This window comes from Platalea leucorodia, assembly GCF_965183815.1.
Source record: "Platalea leucorodia genome assembly, chromosome: 10".
NCBI classification, from domain to species: domain Eukaryota; kingdom Metazoa; phylum Chordata; class Aves; order Pelecaniformes; family Threskiornithidae; genus Platalea; species Platalea leucorodia.
The window spans coordinates 7753545-7772416 of NC_138832.1; the positions used below are offsets into that span (position 1 = coordinate 7753545).

An 18872-nucleotide genomic window follows, 5' to 3' on the forward strand; every position below is an offset into this window, starting at 1 on the left:
AGGCTCTGCGTGTTCCTCGGTTAAAGGGAGCCCGCTGCCCCCATTTTCCCTCCGTGTCCCCCCCCCCTTCGCACTCCCGCGGCGGCAGCAACAGGCTGCCGGGCTCGGCACCAGGCGATGCCGGGGGCCACAGCCCCGGGACCGGAGCCTCCCCGCTGTGGGATGGGGGGGGGGGGGGGAGCGGCTCCCCCGGGGGAGGGCAGGCCCGGGCTGTGCCACCCCCAGTCCGGCGCTGAGGCACCGTCCCGGGGCTGGAGGGCAGCAGGGATGCGCCTTGTCCCCCGTGCCCCCCCCGGTACCGTTTCATGGGGGCCCCGGCTGGGTGATGGGGACGGGGATGCGCGGCCCCGGGGGCTGGGGGGGGCAGCTCTGGCTCCAGCCCTCCTTGCTGCCGGCGAGCGTAAACCTGCCGCCTCTTCTGCAGTGCCGGGGACTCGCGTCCTCCTCCTCCCATCCGCGGCTGCAGCTCTGCTGCTCCATCCCATTATTATTAGGAGAGGATGCGAAAAAAAAAAACCAAAAACCCAAACCTAAAAACCAAGACAGCCAAGCAAAAAACCAACGCCTCCCCTCCCCAACTCACGGTACCCACCCCCCCACCCCCCCCCCCCCGGTCGGTGGGACTTCCAGGACCGGCTGCGCTTCTCTGGCCCTGGGGAGGGGAGGCAGAGCCGGGGAGGCGGGGGAAAGGAGGGGGCCGGGGCCAGGCAGACACAGGGAAAATCGCTTTTGTCTCCGGCACGGCGAGCGGCGCAGGGGCTCGGTGCTGCGGCTGCCGGAGCCCCCCGCTCACCGCCCCGCTCCGCGCCCGCAGGCACCGCGGCGGCACCGCGCCGGGGAGCGGGCAGCTCGCCGGCTCCTGAATTTTTTTTTTTTTTTTTCTTCCCCTCCTTCCCCTCCCCTTCTGTTGGTGTTATTTCTGCCTTTTCGGCGTAGAGGATCCCCCACACGCACGCACGCTGCCCCCCGCCCGAGGTTTCTTTGGGTCCAGCCGGAATCCGCGACGCTCCCGGGGATTTTCCCACCCAAGCTGGGGTCTATGAGCGGGAAGGTGATCAAGCCCAAAGAAGAGAAAGATGCTTCCAAGGGTAAGGCAGGCGCAGCCGCTCCGATAAACAGCATGTTCCCCGGCCCGACCGCGGACCGGAGGGGGGGACGCACCGCTCCGGTGAAAGTCCGTGGCTCGGGGGACCCCGGGCGTGGGTGGGGAATCGGTGCCCGGCGTGCGGGGCGCTGCACCGGCACCCCGGCACGGCGGGGGGGGCCCGGCTCACTGCGGCACCGGCGAAAGTAAGTGCCCACCTCCCCCCCCCCCCCACCGCCCCACGGGCACCGGGGGGAGCCGGCTCGGCCGCGCCGCCTCCCCCGCCGCGGGCCGGGCCGGTGCTCGGCGCTGCAGGCGGCGCCGGGCGAGGCGTGCGGGAGCGGGGAGCCATCGCCATGGAGACGCGGGGCCGGGGCACCGCCGCTGCCGAGGGGCGGGGGGTGCATGCGGACCCCCCCGGGCCGGGGCTGAGCACGGGGGGCTGCCCCCCGGCCCCAGCAGCGGGGTGCACGGCGGGGGGTGCGGGCACAGGCGGCTCTGCCCCCCCCGGCCGGGCCCCCCTCCCCGCGCAGCTCGCCCCGCGGCGTTACCCGCGCTCGGGGCGGTAGGCTCCGTCTGCGGAGTAGCTGGTGTGCGTGTGTGCGCGCTGGGTGTATCTCCAGTAAGTAGTTTTCCTGTGTATTTGTGGAGAAATCTGTGCATCTGCTCAGACGTCCAGCTCTGTGGCAGGCCGGGGCTGGTGGGACGCCCCGGTGAAGGGCATGCTCGGGGCCTCCCCGAAAGAGGAAAAACCTGCTCCTTATTTACTAGTTTTATACAATGTAATGGGCACTTTTCTGTCATTTACTTTTTTAGCAGCCTGAGAGGCCAAATCAAAATAATTCATCCTTTCTATTCCTTTTTCAAAACTTTTTGGTTTCTTGATTGCGAAAGTTTGTGTTTAACACTAGATTTTTGAGACCTTTTTTGGTTTTGGGTTTTTTTTATGTTCTTTTTTCCCCTAACTCTGTCTTTCCAGTTCTAAGTATGTTATGTCTTATGTTCAAAACCTTAGCATTTTCATCTGGTTTTTTTTTATTTTTCACAACAACAAAATAAAGTTCACCATTCAGATGCATTGCAAAACCTTACATTTTCTAAATAATTTTTTTTTTGTCTTTACGTTATTTTCTTTGATGTTGAGTATTTTTTTTATGGTGGCCTTATTCGCTAAAATGCTCTTTAAATAATTTATTAAGCAATGCAGAACAAAAGATTCCTGCCTTTCCGAGGAATTATTTTGCATGATTTAGAACAGTGTTAAAATCCTACACAAAAAGGACTTGCCATACTTGTGCTATACTTGCTTGAAAGCTTGTTTTGTAAATCAGACTTACATATTCCATTTTGTGCGATGATTACAAGTTTTAATGATGTTTTAACTTCATGTTTGAAGGTGTCTGTGTATAGGTTTTGGGATGTGTATTTCAAAACAGTGGGGCAAAGGCATTTGTATCTGCTGTTAATGAGTCAGTAATGGCTTAGACACGCAAGGCTTTGATTCCTGTGGTGACAGTGTACCAGAAGGTGTGTATTCCGAGAATCCCAAGAAAAAGAGTTGACGCTGATACTCTGCATCCAAGAGATGCTGGTACGCTCGTATAAAAACTTTCTCCGTTATCACAAAGTAAAGAGGCAGCTTTAAATATAGCAGGAGGAGCCGGTACGTGTACGAGGGAGGTGGTTTGGTACTGCTGTAGAAAAGTGAGTGATGGTTATGGTCTGTGAAAATATGCTTTTAAAAAGAGTCTAGGTACAGTGGTAAGGAGGTAGTATTTACCAGTTAATGTATGGCCTTCTTTAGCCTCTTGTGTCATAGACTAAAATAGGAAATGTTTTTTCCTCTGAACCACCTGAATTTTATTTTGGTGATTGTGAGTATTATTGCTCTTAGTGGGAATGTTTAATTTGGATCTAGCCATAGTAAAAACAGGCTAGGTTTTTGTTTTGCTTTGTTTTTTATACAATGAAACAGTAATTTGTCTGGAAAGGCTGGGATACCATGTCCTGCATATTTCTGCAGCCGTGCTGTGGCCCTGGGAATACTTCAGTCCTGACAGAAGCCAGTATGTTTTTGAGTTAGTTAACCACTCAAAGAACCATGCAATCAGGTTTCATATGAGAGTAGCTTATTGTGGTGATATGTTCATGTACCCCACATTTTGTAAGATATATGATGTAATTTTAATACCTGATGTAAATGCAGGTGTCCTAGGGCTATATTTGCATAATAAGTGTGGAGTACTTTGTTAGTAATAGTGTAAGCCTTTCTTACTCTTGAAGCTTTCTTACACATTCCAGGGTCAGGCATGAGATGAGACTTTGCTGCAGTCCTCTACAGAACTTGGGGAGGGCCATATTCAGCCCTAATGGAAGGAGCTGCTTTGTAAGTTGTTGAATGGCACTTTCTACACCCAGCTTTTGGGGTGGGTCTTTGTAGAAAAGCCTGATTTATACAGAACCTCGAAAGGCTATGGATTTTGGTAGGAATCAGCACAATCCAGTGCAACTAGTTCTGTCTTGCAATGGGTATTTTCAGTTAAATTACCCTCTTTCCTAAAGCCTGTGGTGGTGTCACTGGAGTTGTGCAGGTGTAACAGAAGTACCAAAATCTATTTTTAAAGAAATTGGGGCGGGGGGGTGTGGTGGTGTTTCCATCTTTTCTTAAGCCAAAGAGGAAAGTAACGGCTCGATTCAGAGTTTGTTGGCCCCACTTGCAAGTCCTGCCTAGAAAAACCTAATGATAACTGTTCTGCTCAAAATTTGGCTGTTTTTAAAACTGGCTGTGGATGTTTGAGAATTAAGTATCCCAATCTAAATAAAGCTTATAGATTAACATAATGAAGTCAGGGATGTTTTACTTTCTGCAAAACGCTGCATTAACCGTGAATGTTTATGTATAAGATTATGGCATTGATTTTTTTTTTTTTTTAACTGTGTGAGTGTCAGAGAGCTGCAGGGTACCGTAAGCCCAGGCAGCCCCCAAGCTGTCTCACAAACGCAGATGGGCAGCGCTGCTGCTCGAGCATGGTAGCTGTTTGTGGTAGCAAGCGGCTTGTTTCGGAGAGCAGCCTTGTCCCAGCTGTGTTGGTGGTTTCAAGCATGGGGCAGGTTCCTGTGTCTCTTCTCACTTCGTGCTCTCTCTGGGCTTAGCAGCGGTATGAGGATCTCGATAACAACAGCCGAGCACCCTGCAGTGGTCGTCTGATGGTTGGTAACAGCTCTTCTTCAATAGAGGTTAGTTATGTGCTCAAAAAATACCGCCAGGTACGTTCCCAGTGGCAGCAGCGCAGTTCCCACCAGTCGGGTTCTTGTCCTGCTGCGTAGCTGGTGTGCGGAGAGCCACGTGTGTGGCAGGACAGGTGACTTTCCCCAATCCTCCCTCAAAAAGCTTTTGCTTTGCAGTTTGAGAACAGTATGTCCGGTGTCCCCAGCGAGCCTTGGGGCTGTATCAACGCAACCCCTTTTGCATGAAATATTTGATAATCTTTTATTTGGGGGAGAAGCGTGGGGGACTAGGAGAATACAGGGCATTAGAAAGTGAGCTGAGACCTGCTGAAATCCTTGTACTTTGGATCTGGGCCTTAAAGAGCTCGTGCCGTCTGGTATTACAGCCAGACTCTTCCCAGAGGCTGCTTTGCAATTTGTGTGGCTCCTCCAAGGAAAGTCAGGAACGGAGAATCTGAAACTAAATCCGAGGAATGGATTCATCTGTATTTGTTTTTCTTTTTACCAATTGGATTATGTACTGTTGCCTTCCCCATCCAGGCAGACGCAGGGTGATCTTTTCCTGTCACCATGCTCTCACTGCAAGAAACTTTGATAGCTTTGCCCAGAATCTGATAACCTCAGCCATAAGCAGTGAGAAAATGCAGAGTATATTTTCTTCTCCAGAAACCAAAATAGGAGGAGTATTTTTGAAGCTGATAGCTTCTAATCTGAGAAGAGTGTATTGAAATAGTGACAGTAAGGGTGAAGACTTTGAAAGTATAGGTACTATTCTAATTTAGTGACAGCAGAAAACAAAGCACTTAAAGAAAGCACTTGGGAGGAAAAATAGAAGTCAGAATTTTGAGGTATCTATTACTGCTTTTCCTGGATTTATGGGAATATAGTATAATGCAGCTTATGATTGAAAGGTCTGTAGAAAAGCTGACAAGAATAAAGAAGCTGATCTCAACAGTTATATTTCTATAGTACTGAATCATGAGAAAGTAACTTACTTCAGGGACTGAAGAAGAGCGGCGCAGAGGCAACATGTAAGCTGACCATGTCTTGGTCCGAGTCCACTGAATCAAAATTAGCAGCAAGTGCAGACCCGTGTGAGAAGGGGGAAGGGAGCACGGTGCTTGCACCCTTATCTGCTGCTTGGCCAGCTCAGGTGGGAGGCAGGGCATTTCTTTGTCTTTTTACCAGAAGTTTGGGTGCCAATTCTCTTGCATCCCAGACAAAAAGCCCCAGCAAACTTCACCAGCAGCCTCAGTTTGACATATGAACTTGAGTCTCCGTTCAGGCAGATGTTTGCGAGCAGTAGATTCTGTCTTATTGTGGTCAATTGGTGCTATTGACTTACGCATCAGAACTTGTGTTCGTATCATAAACGTTTAATGACACTAAAGAATGAGTAGTTAAACTCAATGGTTTTATTTTGCTCACTTCACATTAGAAAGCTCTGTGCCTCCTGTCTGAAATCTGAGATTGCAGATCCACTTTGAATAGATGCCTGCATCGCCCACTGGAAAGCGACAGCCAAAATCTGAGGTGCGACCCACCCCATCCTGGATATTAATGCTGCAGGTTACAATAGATACTGAGCGCTTGGCTGAGGTCCTGATCCATTCAAAATTCTTATTGACACCAGTGGGAGTTCTCTGTGTCTGCCTGTGACATTGCCTCTGATTAGTGGGTGGTTGTTAATGTGCCCATGCTTGGAATATTTACAGTAACTACCTCCTGTTATGACTCATTATCTGTGACTGGTTTTGATTCCACAAACTACAGTAACTCTTTATAAAAGATACATTTATAAAAGAAACATCTTTCCCTCTAAATCCCAAGACGGTGGTCCCAGACATCTGCTGGTAAAACACCAGCAATTAGAAAATGGAAGTGGCCTTTGAGATCAAGGCACCAGCACATTCGTGCCGATGCTCTGTAATGGTTTTCAGTGTTAGCTGAGGAAACGCGCATTAAGGCAGTATTTTTGGGGACAAGCTCCAAACTCTGGGGTCTGTGATACTGTTGGTTCTCGTATGGCTGCTGTCCACGGCAAAGAACTCGTGTTGGATGGAAGGTAGTAAAAGACAGTCATCTTTTTTGCTTCTAGAGGAGAACTTAGTAATAGTTGCTTCTTGGCAGATGCCAAATCTCATCTTCAAAGGAAAAACTCCCAGGCAGATGAAGCCTGGGGGATGAGTAGCCCCACAGAGCATTGCAGGGGGCTGCAAAGGGGTGAGTACCAGCATCCACAGCAGATGCATAAGAATTTGTATGGCTCAGGCTTCTGGCATCTCTGGTCTGTGGCCACCCACAATATGCTGGAGACTTGTCATTAAATCTATTTGTGCCATTTACTGTGATTTCCTGCAAGGCATTGGTCTTACCCCTACGCTTCGGGAATTTTGTGCTGCAGTGTGGTCTTGGGTCAAATGAATGTTAATTTTCTTCCTCTGTTCCTCATTGTGTGTTATAGCTATAGTGTATTTAGGAAAAGAGATGGCTCCGGAGTTAATATGAACCACTTCCTCAGGAGCAAAGATGTTGCAAATCCTGTGCCTCAGTCTCTTCCCTGCAAGCAGTGAATCCATGCTTTTATAGAATCTTCTGTGAATCTAGATGTGCGGTCAGTCCTGTGTACGAACAAAACATTTGCAAATCTGGGAGGAGAAGCTTCCCATCCTAGATGACCTACAGCTAAGTATTTTCAGACCAAGATCTTTGTGAGTTAATGTGTATTGGAGAGGAATTGCTCTGTTGATTACCCTGAGATAGAGGTGCATGTTTTTTGTATGATTTAGTTGGGGATGCTTTTACAGATTCAGCAGTTTCAGGTCTATTTTGTGGGACTGAAGCTTTCCTAGCCACTTGGATCCCTTTTAGTTGAGCCTGGCTCTAGGGTCTGTGTGTCCCAAACATTAATTTTCTTTCCTTAACTGTGTCTGTTAGCCTAACAAAATTCCCCACTTTTCCCAAAACATGTCTTGACCAAACTTACATGAAAAGACATATGTTAAAAAACAAAATGAAACAACTAAAGGAGTATGTTATTTACAATACTTTCATTTTTTTTGTGTGATAACTTGGGTAAAGGGTTTCCTTGAATTTGCTGGTCTGGTTTCTTGCTCAATATTTGTATTGTTTTGCTGAGAGAAATGAAGGCGAAAATAATTTGAATTGCACCCTCAGGCAGGTAACAATTCAGTTGTTTTCATGAAGAGAGTGTAAAGTGAGACTGTTCTCCACTTAATTAGTTTTGTGAGAGTGATGTATAAGGCAAGGTCAGTGCTAAAGGAAGAAAGGGCTGGCATGGATTGAATGCTGCTTACGTTGTTTGAATAATTAGAGCATCATTCTGAGGTGGGAGGGAGCAGAGGGACTGAAATGAAGTGAGAAGAAGAGATATTCCTGAAATAGCAATTGAATTGCCATTGGTCTGGGTTGCATCACGGGTACGCTGTTCAAGATCAACTAAATCCGAACTAGTGGTGGTTCATTACCTTTGATGCTGTGGTTGTGACTATAGCTGAGATGAAGGTGTATTTATAGAGATTACTCTGTTCTGTGGCCCAAGTAATCTCTAGATGCTTTTCAGCTGAGGCTTGACATAATCGCTGTAAGGCTGTGTTGGTTGCTTTATGAATAAATTGTTTAACCAGTACTTGGTATTTTTGACACATGTGCTTTTAGTTACCACGCAATTTAGGACAAATTTCTTTTATCTTAGCAGGATCAGATCAAACTTACGCAGTTATGTAATCCTCGTCTGACCTGAGTGGTCCATGGGCATTTGCTGGCTTTTGTAAAGTGACTGCTTCACCTCTGTGCAGCACGGGGAATCCAATAGCATTGCTGTGCCGCTCTGGTGGGCTTCTGTCTCCCTCTTTATGTAAGCTTTAACAACTGAGACTGGCAACACAGATGTGGGATTTCATCAGCAGTAGTGGTAGTACCCATGTGATTATTTTTCTAATGTTCTTCCTCCTCCATCCCCTTAAAACATACTGTGCCAAGAGGGACATAGAAAACATACTGTGGCCAGCTGCCAGCCACCCACCCAGCCCCTCTGTCGTTCACCCTCCTCAACAAGACAGGGGGAGAAAACGAGATGGAAAAGTTCATGGGTCAGGATGATAAAGACAGGGAGATCACTTGCTAATTACTGTCATGGGCAAAACAATCTCGACTTCAGAAAAACTAATTTATTGCTGATTAAAATAGAGTTGGATGGTGAAAAATAAAGACAAAAACTAAAATAACTTCCCCACTCCCCTTCTTTTTCCCCAGGCTCAATTTCACTCCTTCATTCCCAACTCCTGTACCTCGTCCCCCTGCCCCAGCAACGCAGCAGGGATGGGGATCGGGGGTTGTGGTCAGTCTGTAGGAGGTCCCCTCTGCCGCTCCCTCCTCCTCACGCTTTTCCCCTGGGTCCTTCCCATGAGCTGCAGTCCTTCAGGGTAAACCTGCTCCAGCGGGGGCTCTCCATGGGCTGCGGTTCCCTCAGGAAATACCCACCTGCTCCCCCGTGGTCTCCCCACGGGCTGCAGGGGAATCCCTGCTCGGGGCCCTGGAGCACCTCCTCCCCTCCTCCTTCGCTGGCCCTGGTGCTCCCAGGGCTGTTTCTCACACGTTTCCCCTCACTCCTCCCTGCCGGGCAGCGTTTTTCCCTGTCTCCAACACGCTTTCCGGGAGGCACCACCAGCGTTGCTGCTGGGCTCGGCTGTGCCCTGTGGTGGGGCTGTTGGGGAACCGGCTGGAACCAGCCAGAACCGGCTGGAACAGGCGGGAACCAGCTGTGTCCGGCTCAGGGCAGCCCCGGCCTCGCCTCACAAAGGGCCCTGCTGATGACACCTGGGCGCCCACACACAGTTCAACTTGCACGGTGCCTTGGTGACAGGAGGAGGCCGTTACGGCTCGGCTTCGACTTCTGATGACGAAGGTAACCTGCTAATTGCACTTCTCATTAGAATGGGCCAAGTGAATGGTATTAAACAGAAAATTCCCTCTTTCTCCTGGAAGAAGGTGGCCGTTCCTGTTGTGTCAGCGGTTTCACCTGGGACTTCAGCTCCTCAGGCAGAAGAAGGAGGTGATGGCCGTGAGCTCTCCGGTTCCAGGAGGTTCATACAGGTTTTATTCACACGCTTGGTTTCATTATAGAAGTTTAGGAGTTCTGAACAGTTTTTCCCTGCCTGCCGTAGCCTATGTTTGCAAATCCAGTCATAATTAGCTCTAATCCGGTTTTGTTTGATTTTTCTGTTCATTTTGTGTATTGAATCCTTGGAGTTTTTCCTCTTCTGTTGGAGGCGACTTTTCCCTCAAATTTTAGAAGCATTTCTGTTTTTTGTTACACGAAGAGAAAAAGCGCAGGATGGTTTTTTTGTATAAAATAAGAAAGATACAATGGAAAGAAAGTATGAAAGAATCAGAAAGGAAAGCTTAAGAGGAGAGGGAAGACAGGTGGGAGGAGAAGGGAGCGTTGCAGAATGAGCTCCAGGTGATCTGCAGCACGTCATCTGCTCACGCCTGCCTCAAACACTCTCTTACCTGCCCAGCAGACACACAAGTGGAGAGAGAGCTTGGTTCTGGTTTTATTGTTTCAGCCACGTTTTCAGGAGTTATCAAAATCTAAGAAGGTGGTAGGCACCTTTTTGTTGGTTTGTTTGTTTTTTGTTTTTTTTTTTTCCCCTCGCATCTCTATGTAGTTCACTGGTACTGGCTGCAATGTTTGTTCAAGTAACTTAGGCTGGATTTACTTCCACACATTGTCAATGTGCTGTCAGATTGCTTACGTAGAAACATTTTTTTCTTTGGATTTTACATCTGCTGTGAATTTCTGTACAGCTATCTTTTATGTTCAATAGACATACAAATTTCTTATGTTGCTGTCGTATCTCAATCTGCCCAAGCTGTGCTACAGTGCTGCCTCGAAAATGTTAAAGTTTTTAATTGTAATTATACAGAGTGCTCCAAATTGCTGTCACTGATACTTTGTTCTTCTGAGTGCTGCAAGAGAATGAGAAACTATGATGGAGCCAATTGCCACTGCAAGCCATTGTCAGTTCTTATGGACGCAGAGCTGGAATACCTGAACCGTGAAAGTCTCTCTTCCAGCAAAATAAAGATGTGGTGGTATTTTGGGGAGCTGTAGTATTGGTGGGAATTGCAGGCGTATGCATTTCCTTGGGGAATCATGACTTGTAATTGTTTGAGACCATCATGTAGTGCGTGGTGCTCCCTCCTACCCCCTGCTGCAGACGTTGACGTAATATTTCTGACTGTAAACGGGAGAAAGGTCTCTGCAACCATACTGATGTACAGTCAGTGCAGGTTTGTCATGTGCTCTACTTTACGTTTGCTTCTGATCTTGCATACCAGTGACTGAACATTCAGAGCCTGCCAAAAATAGCTAACTGTTTTCAAGTGATTGGGCAAGGAGAACTGGAACGACTTTCATTTGCTGCTTTTCTTTTTTCTTCTTCCCCCTCTGCCCTGTGTTTGCTTTCTGAAGAAAGGATGCTGGTTTTTTTTTTTATTTATTCTGATGGAAGTCAGTAGAAGGTGGTAAAAGTGAAATAAGTCAAAAGGGATCAAATAGCAAGCCTCTTCTTGATCACCTAATGGGAAGGCTACAGCAGCAGAAAGACTGTGATACCAGTCCCAGGAGCTGAGAAAAGATTTCTGGGATGAAGTGTGACCTGTTTCTGTCCCCTCCAGTGTCAGGATAATTCCTGGCCAGGGAGGCCAATAAATCAATAAGTCTATTTTTATGTTGGAGTTTGGTTGGTATATGGCCTGTTGGGCTTACAGGCTTGTGTTACTTGGCCACTGGGAAGCTGCATCTTTTTGGTTTCTTTGGCTGGAAGAGGGGGTTTGGGGTGGGTTGGTTGGTTGGTTTGTTTGTTTTTTCTTTTCAAAATAACAATGCAGAAACCAGTTTTCAAGATTTGGTTTTATAATTGTGCCTTTGGGAGGAATTTCTATTGCATGATTTCTGGGATGTTGGGAGTAACAAACTGGTATAAATAATAGTCTTTTCATATAGGGTATCCAAGTAGTAGGCGAGGGAAAGGGGTGAAAGCTTGGTGGATACTCATGCAGTAACTCATATACAAGGAGAGAACAGCACAGAAGACAGGAGGAAGGTAAAATTGTACTTTTTCTTAGTAGTGCATTTAAGAACAGTAGATGTTCTTGTTTAGGATACTTGATTTAAGCGGCAGCAATGAATGTAGAGGAGAGCAGGACTACGCAGAGCTGTGAAAATCGTCAGTTCTGTTTCATGGCAACGTTCAGGGTTTAAACATTTGTACTTGTTCCCCCATTGGGACATAAGCAAAACTTCTTTGAAGCTACTCAGGAAAAAGAGGCATACCAGAATTATCTTAAGGAACAAGACCTGTCAGGTTTTCCATCTGTGTCCTTGTTCCACCCTTGATCTGAGAAGCCCTCCATTCAAAACTCGGATGTTTTTGCAAGACTTTTGAGTATGATCAGAAAAATTGGTTAGGCACTTCTGAACAATGTTAGAGGTAGATTTTGGAATATAAGAGTTTTTTAAAAAAAAAAGAGCACAATTTCAAGTCAGTGGTGTGGAGGACGGCAGGAAGCTTTGTAGTGACACAGAGAGGTTTTGTGTATGTGCCTTTTGGACTGGAAGTGTCTTGTTTTTATTTCGCTGCACATTGTATGGTGAAGAATGAACTTTCAATTGCTTTGCGATTTGTGGAAGGAATGAGATGCCAGAATAAGAAAGCAAGGCAGAGAAAGTGTGATGGAGTGGCAGGAGAAAGCAAATCCTGTGAAACTTTGAACGATAGAAAATTAGCTTTGAAAAGGCTCTGGAGAGCATGAGGCGGCTGAAAAATGTAATGGAAGAGGGGATATTATGGGCATAATTTATCACTGTTTCCGGGAGTGTAATAATAGCCTGGCTATGTATTTTCTTACTGCAGTGTGGATTTATGAAGACCAGAAAAGAAGCGATGGGGGTAGCTGAGGCAGGAAGCGATCAGTGGAGCCAGGGTCAAGGGAGAGAAGTTAGCAGTGACGCAGAGATGGAGATAGGGAGGCACAAGGAGGAAAAGGAGCTTATGAATTTGCTGTAACTCCAGGGCTTTTCATAAGAGGACTAAAGATAGGGGTTTATCATCACTGTTGGCAGAAGCAGGTAAAACCATTAGCATTTGAGCCACTGAAGCTGTTGCAAATATTGAGCCCATAAAGAGAAGTACCTTTGCGTATCGGGTTAACTCGCTGAGTTCGTTACCTAAGTAGCTTTTCCACCAGTTGGGTGTTTTGCAGATTGTCAGAAAAGCACCCAAATTGTAAAGTGGCAGGAGAGGCTGAACTTCTAATCAAGAGAGGCAGAACTGGGCTTACAAATTTAAAAAAAAAAAAAAAAAAAAAAAAAAAAATTGTTAAATAGCTACCTTGAAAATAGAAGAAGGGAGACCCAGCTCTATGTGGTGTGTAGTGGTCTGGTCAGTCAGAGCTCAAGGAGCTAAAAAAACTTCTGTCATCTAGTCTGATTTTTCACTGCTTCAGTGTACTAAACTGGGAGTATCTATTGTGTTGCTTATTAAAATCGGTGTCCTGCGTGTATTGGTTCAAACACCCAAGAATGAAACTATTTGTTTAAACAAAGCCTTCAAATCATCTTCCTTCTATGCTTGAGTTTCCCAGAGTCTGGCTCTCCATTTACCATTAAAAAAATAAATCTATTCTGAACTTGCACCATGTTGAGACAAGTGCTACCCTAGTAACCAGTCCTGTGAAGGCCCACATGTTGCACTGGTGTCAGTGAGCCTTGTGACCCCCAAAAGTGAAGTCTGGAATTACTACTTGATTTTTTTTTTTTTTTTTTTTAATCTGGGGAACTCTGTCACAGAGAGGATGAATACATTTACTGGTGTGTCGAAGGTAATGTGAGGGTACATGCAAACTTCCATTGAATTCCAAGTGTGCATTTCTACCAGACTTAACTGAATAATTATCAGATATAATTATTTGCGATTTGGAGGCCAAACCTTGCTTTCACTGATAAAGCAGCCTGAAAGAAAATTTAGGCACTTATGTTTTCTAATGGCATAAATGGGGTTAGCTTCTGTAGTAGTATTGAAAGCAAAGACTCCCCAACAGCCATGTCTTTGAAACTCTTAGCAGTAATACCAGGCTGTAGTGAAAGCACACAGGTTTGACAACCTAAAACACTGCAACAAACCTTGACCATCTGTCCTGCAAGGTGCTAAGCATCTCTACTTTTCATTTACCTGAAAACTCTTAGCACTCTGGTTTGGGCCCTGTATCAGTGAACGTCACATATTCCTGTCATGTCATGTTCCCACTATCACAAATTCTTACATTAAATGTATTTCAGAAGGAGCAATTGGCTGTGTATGAGGAAGACTGAGTGAGTGACAAAAGGCTTATAAAAGAGATCAACAACACATAGCACACTTTCATTCCTCTCATTCAAACGCGTATGAATGAGTTGTTTGTCAAGGTAGTACCTCTGTCACTAAGAGGAGAAGATAATGCATTACCCTTCTTTCATAACATTGTTAAAATGGTTGCTGTTAATTCATCAGCAAATTATTATACTCAATGTGAAACACTTACCCTATTCTTTTATATGTCTTTTCTTAAAGCACTTTGGCCTCCTTGGTAGGATCTCTAATTACTGTTTTTATTACTGCTTGAAACATTTTAAACTATCACTGTGCATGGGACATGAGTTTAAATAACTCTACAGGTAAGAGACTTTGATAGCTCATCTGTGTTTATTTGGGTGACATCTAATAAAGAACAGAACTTGAACCAGTCCTGTCTTGTCAGGTTAGACTGAAACATGGTTTGTGCTGCTCAGTCCGGTCTTGCTGAGTAATATCCTCAGTAAGAGCATGATCTGCTTTGCTTTTCATGGTGCTGACTGCTGTTGTGATGAATGGAGGATGAATATTTTAAATGCTGGGTCTCTTTTTCATTTTTTTTTTCTTTAGAAAGAGTAGTACTTTTGGGTTTAATTAATGTCGTGTTTTAAAATAAGCCTGAAGATAGCTACAACAAGCTGTAAGTTTTGTATTGAGGCTTGATTCTGCGATGTGGGATTTCTGCGTGTAGGAAGAATTGCCATCGTAGGTTCAGTGATTTTAATGGAGACTGAAGTATATAAGACAAATAGATTTGGCTCCTGAAATCTGATCTTGCAAATCAGTAGAAAACCCTGTTGGTGGATAAAAGGTAGCAGAATCCTGTGTTTAGTCTGCATCTTCAAAGATCGCCTGGAAGATGCTGCAACTGAAACAGTGTGGCATGAAATTTGACAATGTACTATGCTGGGTGGCCTTGGAGGCAGCTGCTGCTTCTCTGCTGCTTCTCCAGTTCCACTGTTACGGTAGTTTGTGCTTCAAAATTTGGCTTTGGGAATTATGGTATCAAAAGTGTGTAATTCAGTCTCTTCCATTCTCTTCATATTTATCTCTCCCTTATTTATCTTTTACCTTTATCCACAAGCATAAGGATTACTGACTCAAAGGTCTTGAAGAATGGTTAATATCTTGATACACACAGTGGGAATAAAGAGTCTTTAAAAGGTGGTGGCATCAATTTTTGACCCTGACTGTCTAATACCACCACAAAGTATGGAAATGTTAGTTTTATGTGCATTTTCTAATCAGTATTCAGAATTGCAATATGCTATGGAATGTCTCTGTTTTACCATGTAGGGAGAATGGCTCATGCTTTATGAATTCAAGCTAACACCACTTTGATTAGTGTAAGTTTATTGCCAGATAAACAATATCTTCATATGGAACATGACTGTGCTTGTAGGCTTAATACCCTGGCTGCACTGATATGAAAAATCAGTGGGCTGGCTGATGATTAGGCCCAGCTAACAACGGCGTCTCAGAGCACCAGGCATTTTGAAGCTTACAATCGAACTGTGGGATGAAACCAGATCTGCCTTTGTTTTGAACTTTTAAGTCTTATAGCAATGAAGCGGGCTGCCCTAGTCTGCCCAGCTTTATTTTCCAAGATGTAATTATTCCTTGCTCACTGACTTGAGTAAATCAATTAAAACTCCATGTGTGTGTAACAAGGCTTTGATGTAAGCTAATTGATCAGACCATGCAGGCATATGAGAAAGACGTGGGGCAGATTTTAAAGCAGAAGACTGAAACTCCATGAGCTTTGTTTTGATGTGGCATGGGGGTAGCTAAGTTCCTGTCTTCTGTAATAACAGACTTTTCACTGGGTGCTGTGGTATTAAACACTCCTCTTTGCTTGTACTCAGGTTAGTCTCTCTTCAGCCTGTCCTATAGGAATCAGATTGCGTCTTGATCCTTTTCACTTCATCTGGAAGAGAGATTAAGGGTATATGTGTGAAGGGAACCTCAAACTGCAGACTCACAGTTGTCCACCTCTTTCAGTAGGCTAATATGGCTCACTAATTATTTCCTGTGCCTCGGCTACCTCTGGAAACTGGTCCCCTTTTCAGTTTCTCAGCCTCTGTGGGACACTATCCACAAGTCGAGATGTGATGACAAACACCTAAATCCTTCCTGTGCTCTTGTAAGCGCCTCATAAATCACAAGGACCTACTTTTGATCAGCCTAAAGCGCTGAAGGGTACAGCAAAAAAGGGAGTGGGCACCTGGCCAGTCCCTCCTGTGAAGAAAAGTTTCTCTCTTATCCCCAAAATGGACAATTGGTCCAACCTGCAGTGTCTCGACACACAGCTTACACGGCACGTCTGCTGCTGGGTAGGGGAACGGCTGCTTGTACTGCCAGAGCAAGCACATGTGCATGAGAAGAGGCTGGAGAATCAGCTTCTCGTAAGAACCCAGCCTTCCAGTTCATCACTCCACAATATTTTTAGAGTTATAATAGTTTCTTGCCCTTGCTTTTCCTCCCCAGAAAAATATCTTTGCTCAAGCTGCATGCAAGTTATTGAGAATTGATGAGTTGTTTGTGATCCTGAATCTGAAGTGATGGTAGGTATTGCTTGCTGCATTCTCTTCCTTTTCAGGCCCAGAGGAAGAGCTGATGAAAAGCAGTATTGCCAAATCTTATTTTTAGCTTCTGTCCTATGGGAATTTTTTTTATTGTTGCTTGATCATTTGGGGTTGGTTTTAGATTTGGGTTGTTCCTGTCAGGGGTGTTCAGAACAGCATCATGCTGTATGTTTTTTCTGTCAGTATTACTTGGTGGTCCAGCCTGGTTGGGTGAGTGCCCTGTGGCTGATGTATCCATGCTGTTGATGTGACTGGCACGCTGCTCTTGTTGCAAGGTAGCTTGTAAAATAAGCACACCGCCTCGGGCAAAATTAATTTCTTGGTATTGGTGTAGTTATTGCATTCTCTCCTCCAGCCCCTTGCAAATATTGCTGTTGTCACATTGACTACATTTTATTGTCCTGGACGAAGCCAGCTGAGGCGATTCTGTAATGCAGATGGCGTATAGATACATAGGGTGTCCTTGGTAGACTCATCCTGCAGCTTGATGTGGCACTTACCAATCTAGTTGGATATTTCTGTTTGGTTTGGTGTTAATGTTCCCAGCGTGCCTGCTCCGCTTGGTTAGGTGAGAGGACTCTCTTTCCACAAAACATCTGTCTGTAGTGCTCTGTGCAAGGTGCTTTTGTCACGTGCACATTGAAGTTGTTTCTCCTTAGAACATTTGGCTTAAACTGCTTTTTTAAAAAAATCTTTATTGATTTTGTGTCTGTGCACCTTTATTTTTTGGCTTCCCTTTACGTTTTCCTCTTTTCCTCCTGGTTTTATTCTTGCTCTGGGCCAGGCTTGCTGTCAGAGAGGCATGGGAAGTTGATGTAAATCCTGTGCCCACGGTGTGGACCAAGCTCTCTTGTCTTTGCTTCTGTTACTGTTAATGCCTTCCTCCATCCCTTCCCTCATCATACTGACAGCTGAATTGGAAACCAACTGCAACTCTGCTCTAGCAGTGTTTTGCCCGAGGTGCTAACAATCGACTAAAACTGGCTCAGATCATGATTTTAATTGGTTTGATTTTTGCCATTGGCTTTAGAAGAAAAGAGCTATTTTAGTCTCTCTTCATCCTTGGTCAATTTTATTAATCCATCCGTGGTTTTAAAAACCTCAAAGACTTTCAGCATAGAGAGGTAAATGTTTCAGAGTGAGGCTTACCCTGAAATACTGGTGCACCGGTGGAATTTGGCTTCTAGTGGGCAACAATGTGCCTGTTTGGTCATGCAGAAAATTGCCCATTTGAGGGGACATGACACCTATTGATTACTGTTCGAAGTAGGTTTTCATATGAGATTGGAGGCATTGAAATGCCAATTTTTTACTTTTGTTTCAGTTGTACTACCTGTGATATTTTTCTCCTTGGACTGCTAGTCCTTGCTTTTAGAACCAATGGAGGATTATTCAGCGCCCGTAACCGCAGACATGAGTGATGACACGTTTGTGCTGTTTTGCTGTGGGATGAGAGTAGTCAGTTTGCTTTAATTTTTAATGCTTTGATTCTTTGGCAAACACCAGAGGTGTTGAAACTACTCACTCATGGAAAAAATAAATTATGTATGCTTACAGGTTTGGTGCCTGAAGGCATTTTCATGGGGTATACCTTCAGGCACGCAGCTTAAAGAGCCTAGACTCCTTACGCATACCCATCTATACAGTGAAAGGACAGAGATACCCCTCTCCAAGGGTCCATATAGGCTTTCTTCAGTGTGTTACCACCTCCTGTCACCCCAGCTGCAGTTCACTGTTCTCTTGGTTGGGCCGATAGAGCACATTGTAGATAACTTGACTACCAGTGAGAATTGTTTGAATATCAATACAGCAACAACATCTTGAATAGCAGATACTGAATTAAAAATATGCAAGCAACTTTGTCTTTCTGTCCGTAAAGTCAGTAACTGGTCCAGCTGGGAGCAAACTTTGGCTGCTCCACGTTTGATGGCTTGAATATCCCTGTAGTTCTAGGTTGGGTGTGTTGAACTGTGGTGGTTTAAGCTTGTATGAGATGTGATCAATAACAAAGGCAATTCAGGCACTGGTTAATTTGAAGTTTTATGTCCTTCATTTCCATGAGACATATTTGTTCAGTTACATTATCTGCTAATTGTATTTCTGAACAATTTCTTGCAGAGACCTTTAAATGTGTGTTGTTGATATGAAAGCGGCATTATTCTCTAGGGGAGATAATCAGTTAGTGACTTACTGAGCTCAGCTCTTGCTGTCTGCTGTTGGCCTCTGTGGTAAAACTTGAATTTTAGTGGGTAGAGCAGAATTTTTCTGTATTTTCTCTCCTTTATGAAGGAGTGATTACTGGGAGGCTTTTCCTTGCAAATAGATGAATTGGTTGTGATTATTTTTTTTTCCCTACATTAAGTTATTTAAAAACCATAATTTGTCAAGAATTGTTTTTTGTGCTATTTAAAAAGCACCAAATGGAAATAGCTATGATCCATACAGTCCATTATTAGAAGGCTCTTCTGAATCAGAAAACCATGTCTCTCTTGAAAATATATCACTTCAAAACACAAATCCTGCTGGCTGGTGCTGGACTTTGGATTTGAGGTGAGGGAG

The 18872-nt window shown here is 45.0% G+C and overlaps 1 protein-coding gene across 2 annotated transcripts in view; it reads left to right on the forward strand.

Moving 5' to 3' along the window:
• Window positions 1-873: 873 nt before the first annotated feature.
• The window catches only part of FGF13 (fibroblast growth factor 13), a gene marked incomplete at both ends in the record, with an annotated part of 257161 nt that continues 239162 nt past the window's right edge, over window positions 874-18872 (forward strand). The window contains one exon of one of the 2 annotated variants that reach the window (XM_082323675.1): window positions 874-1088. In XM_082323675.1, coding sequence (XP_082179801.1) covers window positions 1040-1088 — 49 coding nt within the window. The remainder of the gene's footprint in view (window positions 1089-18872) is intronic. The other variant, XM_082323677.1, reaches the window with a different exon arrangement.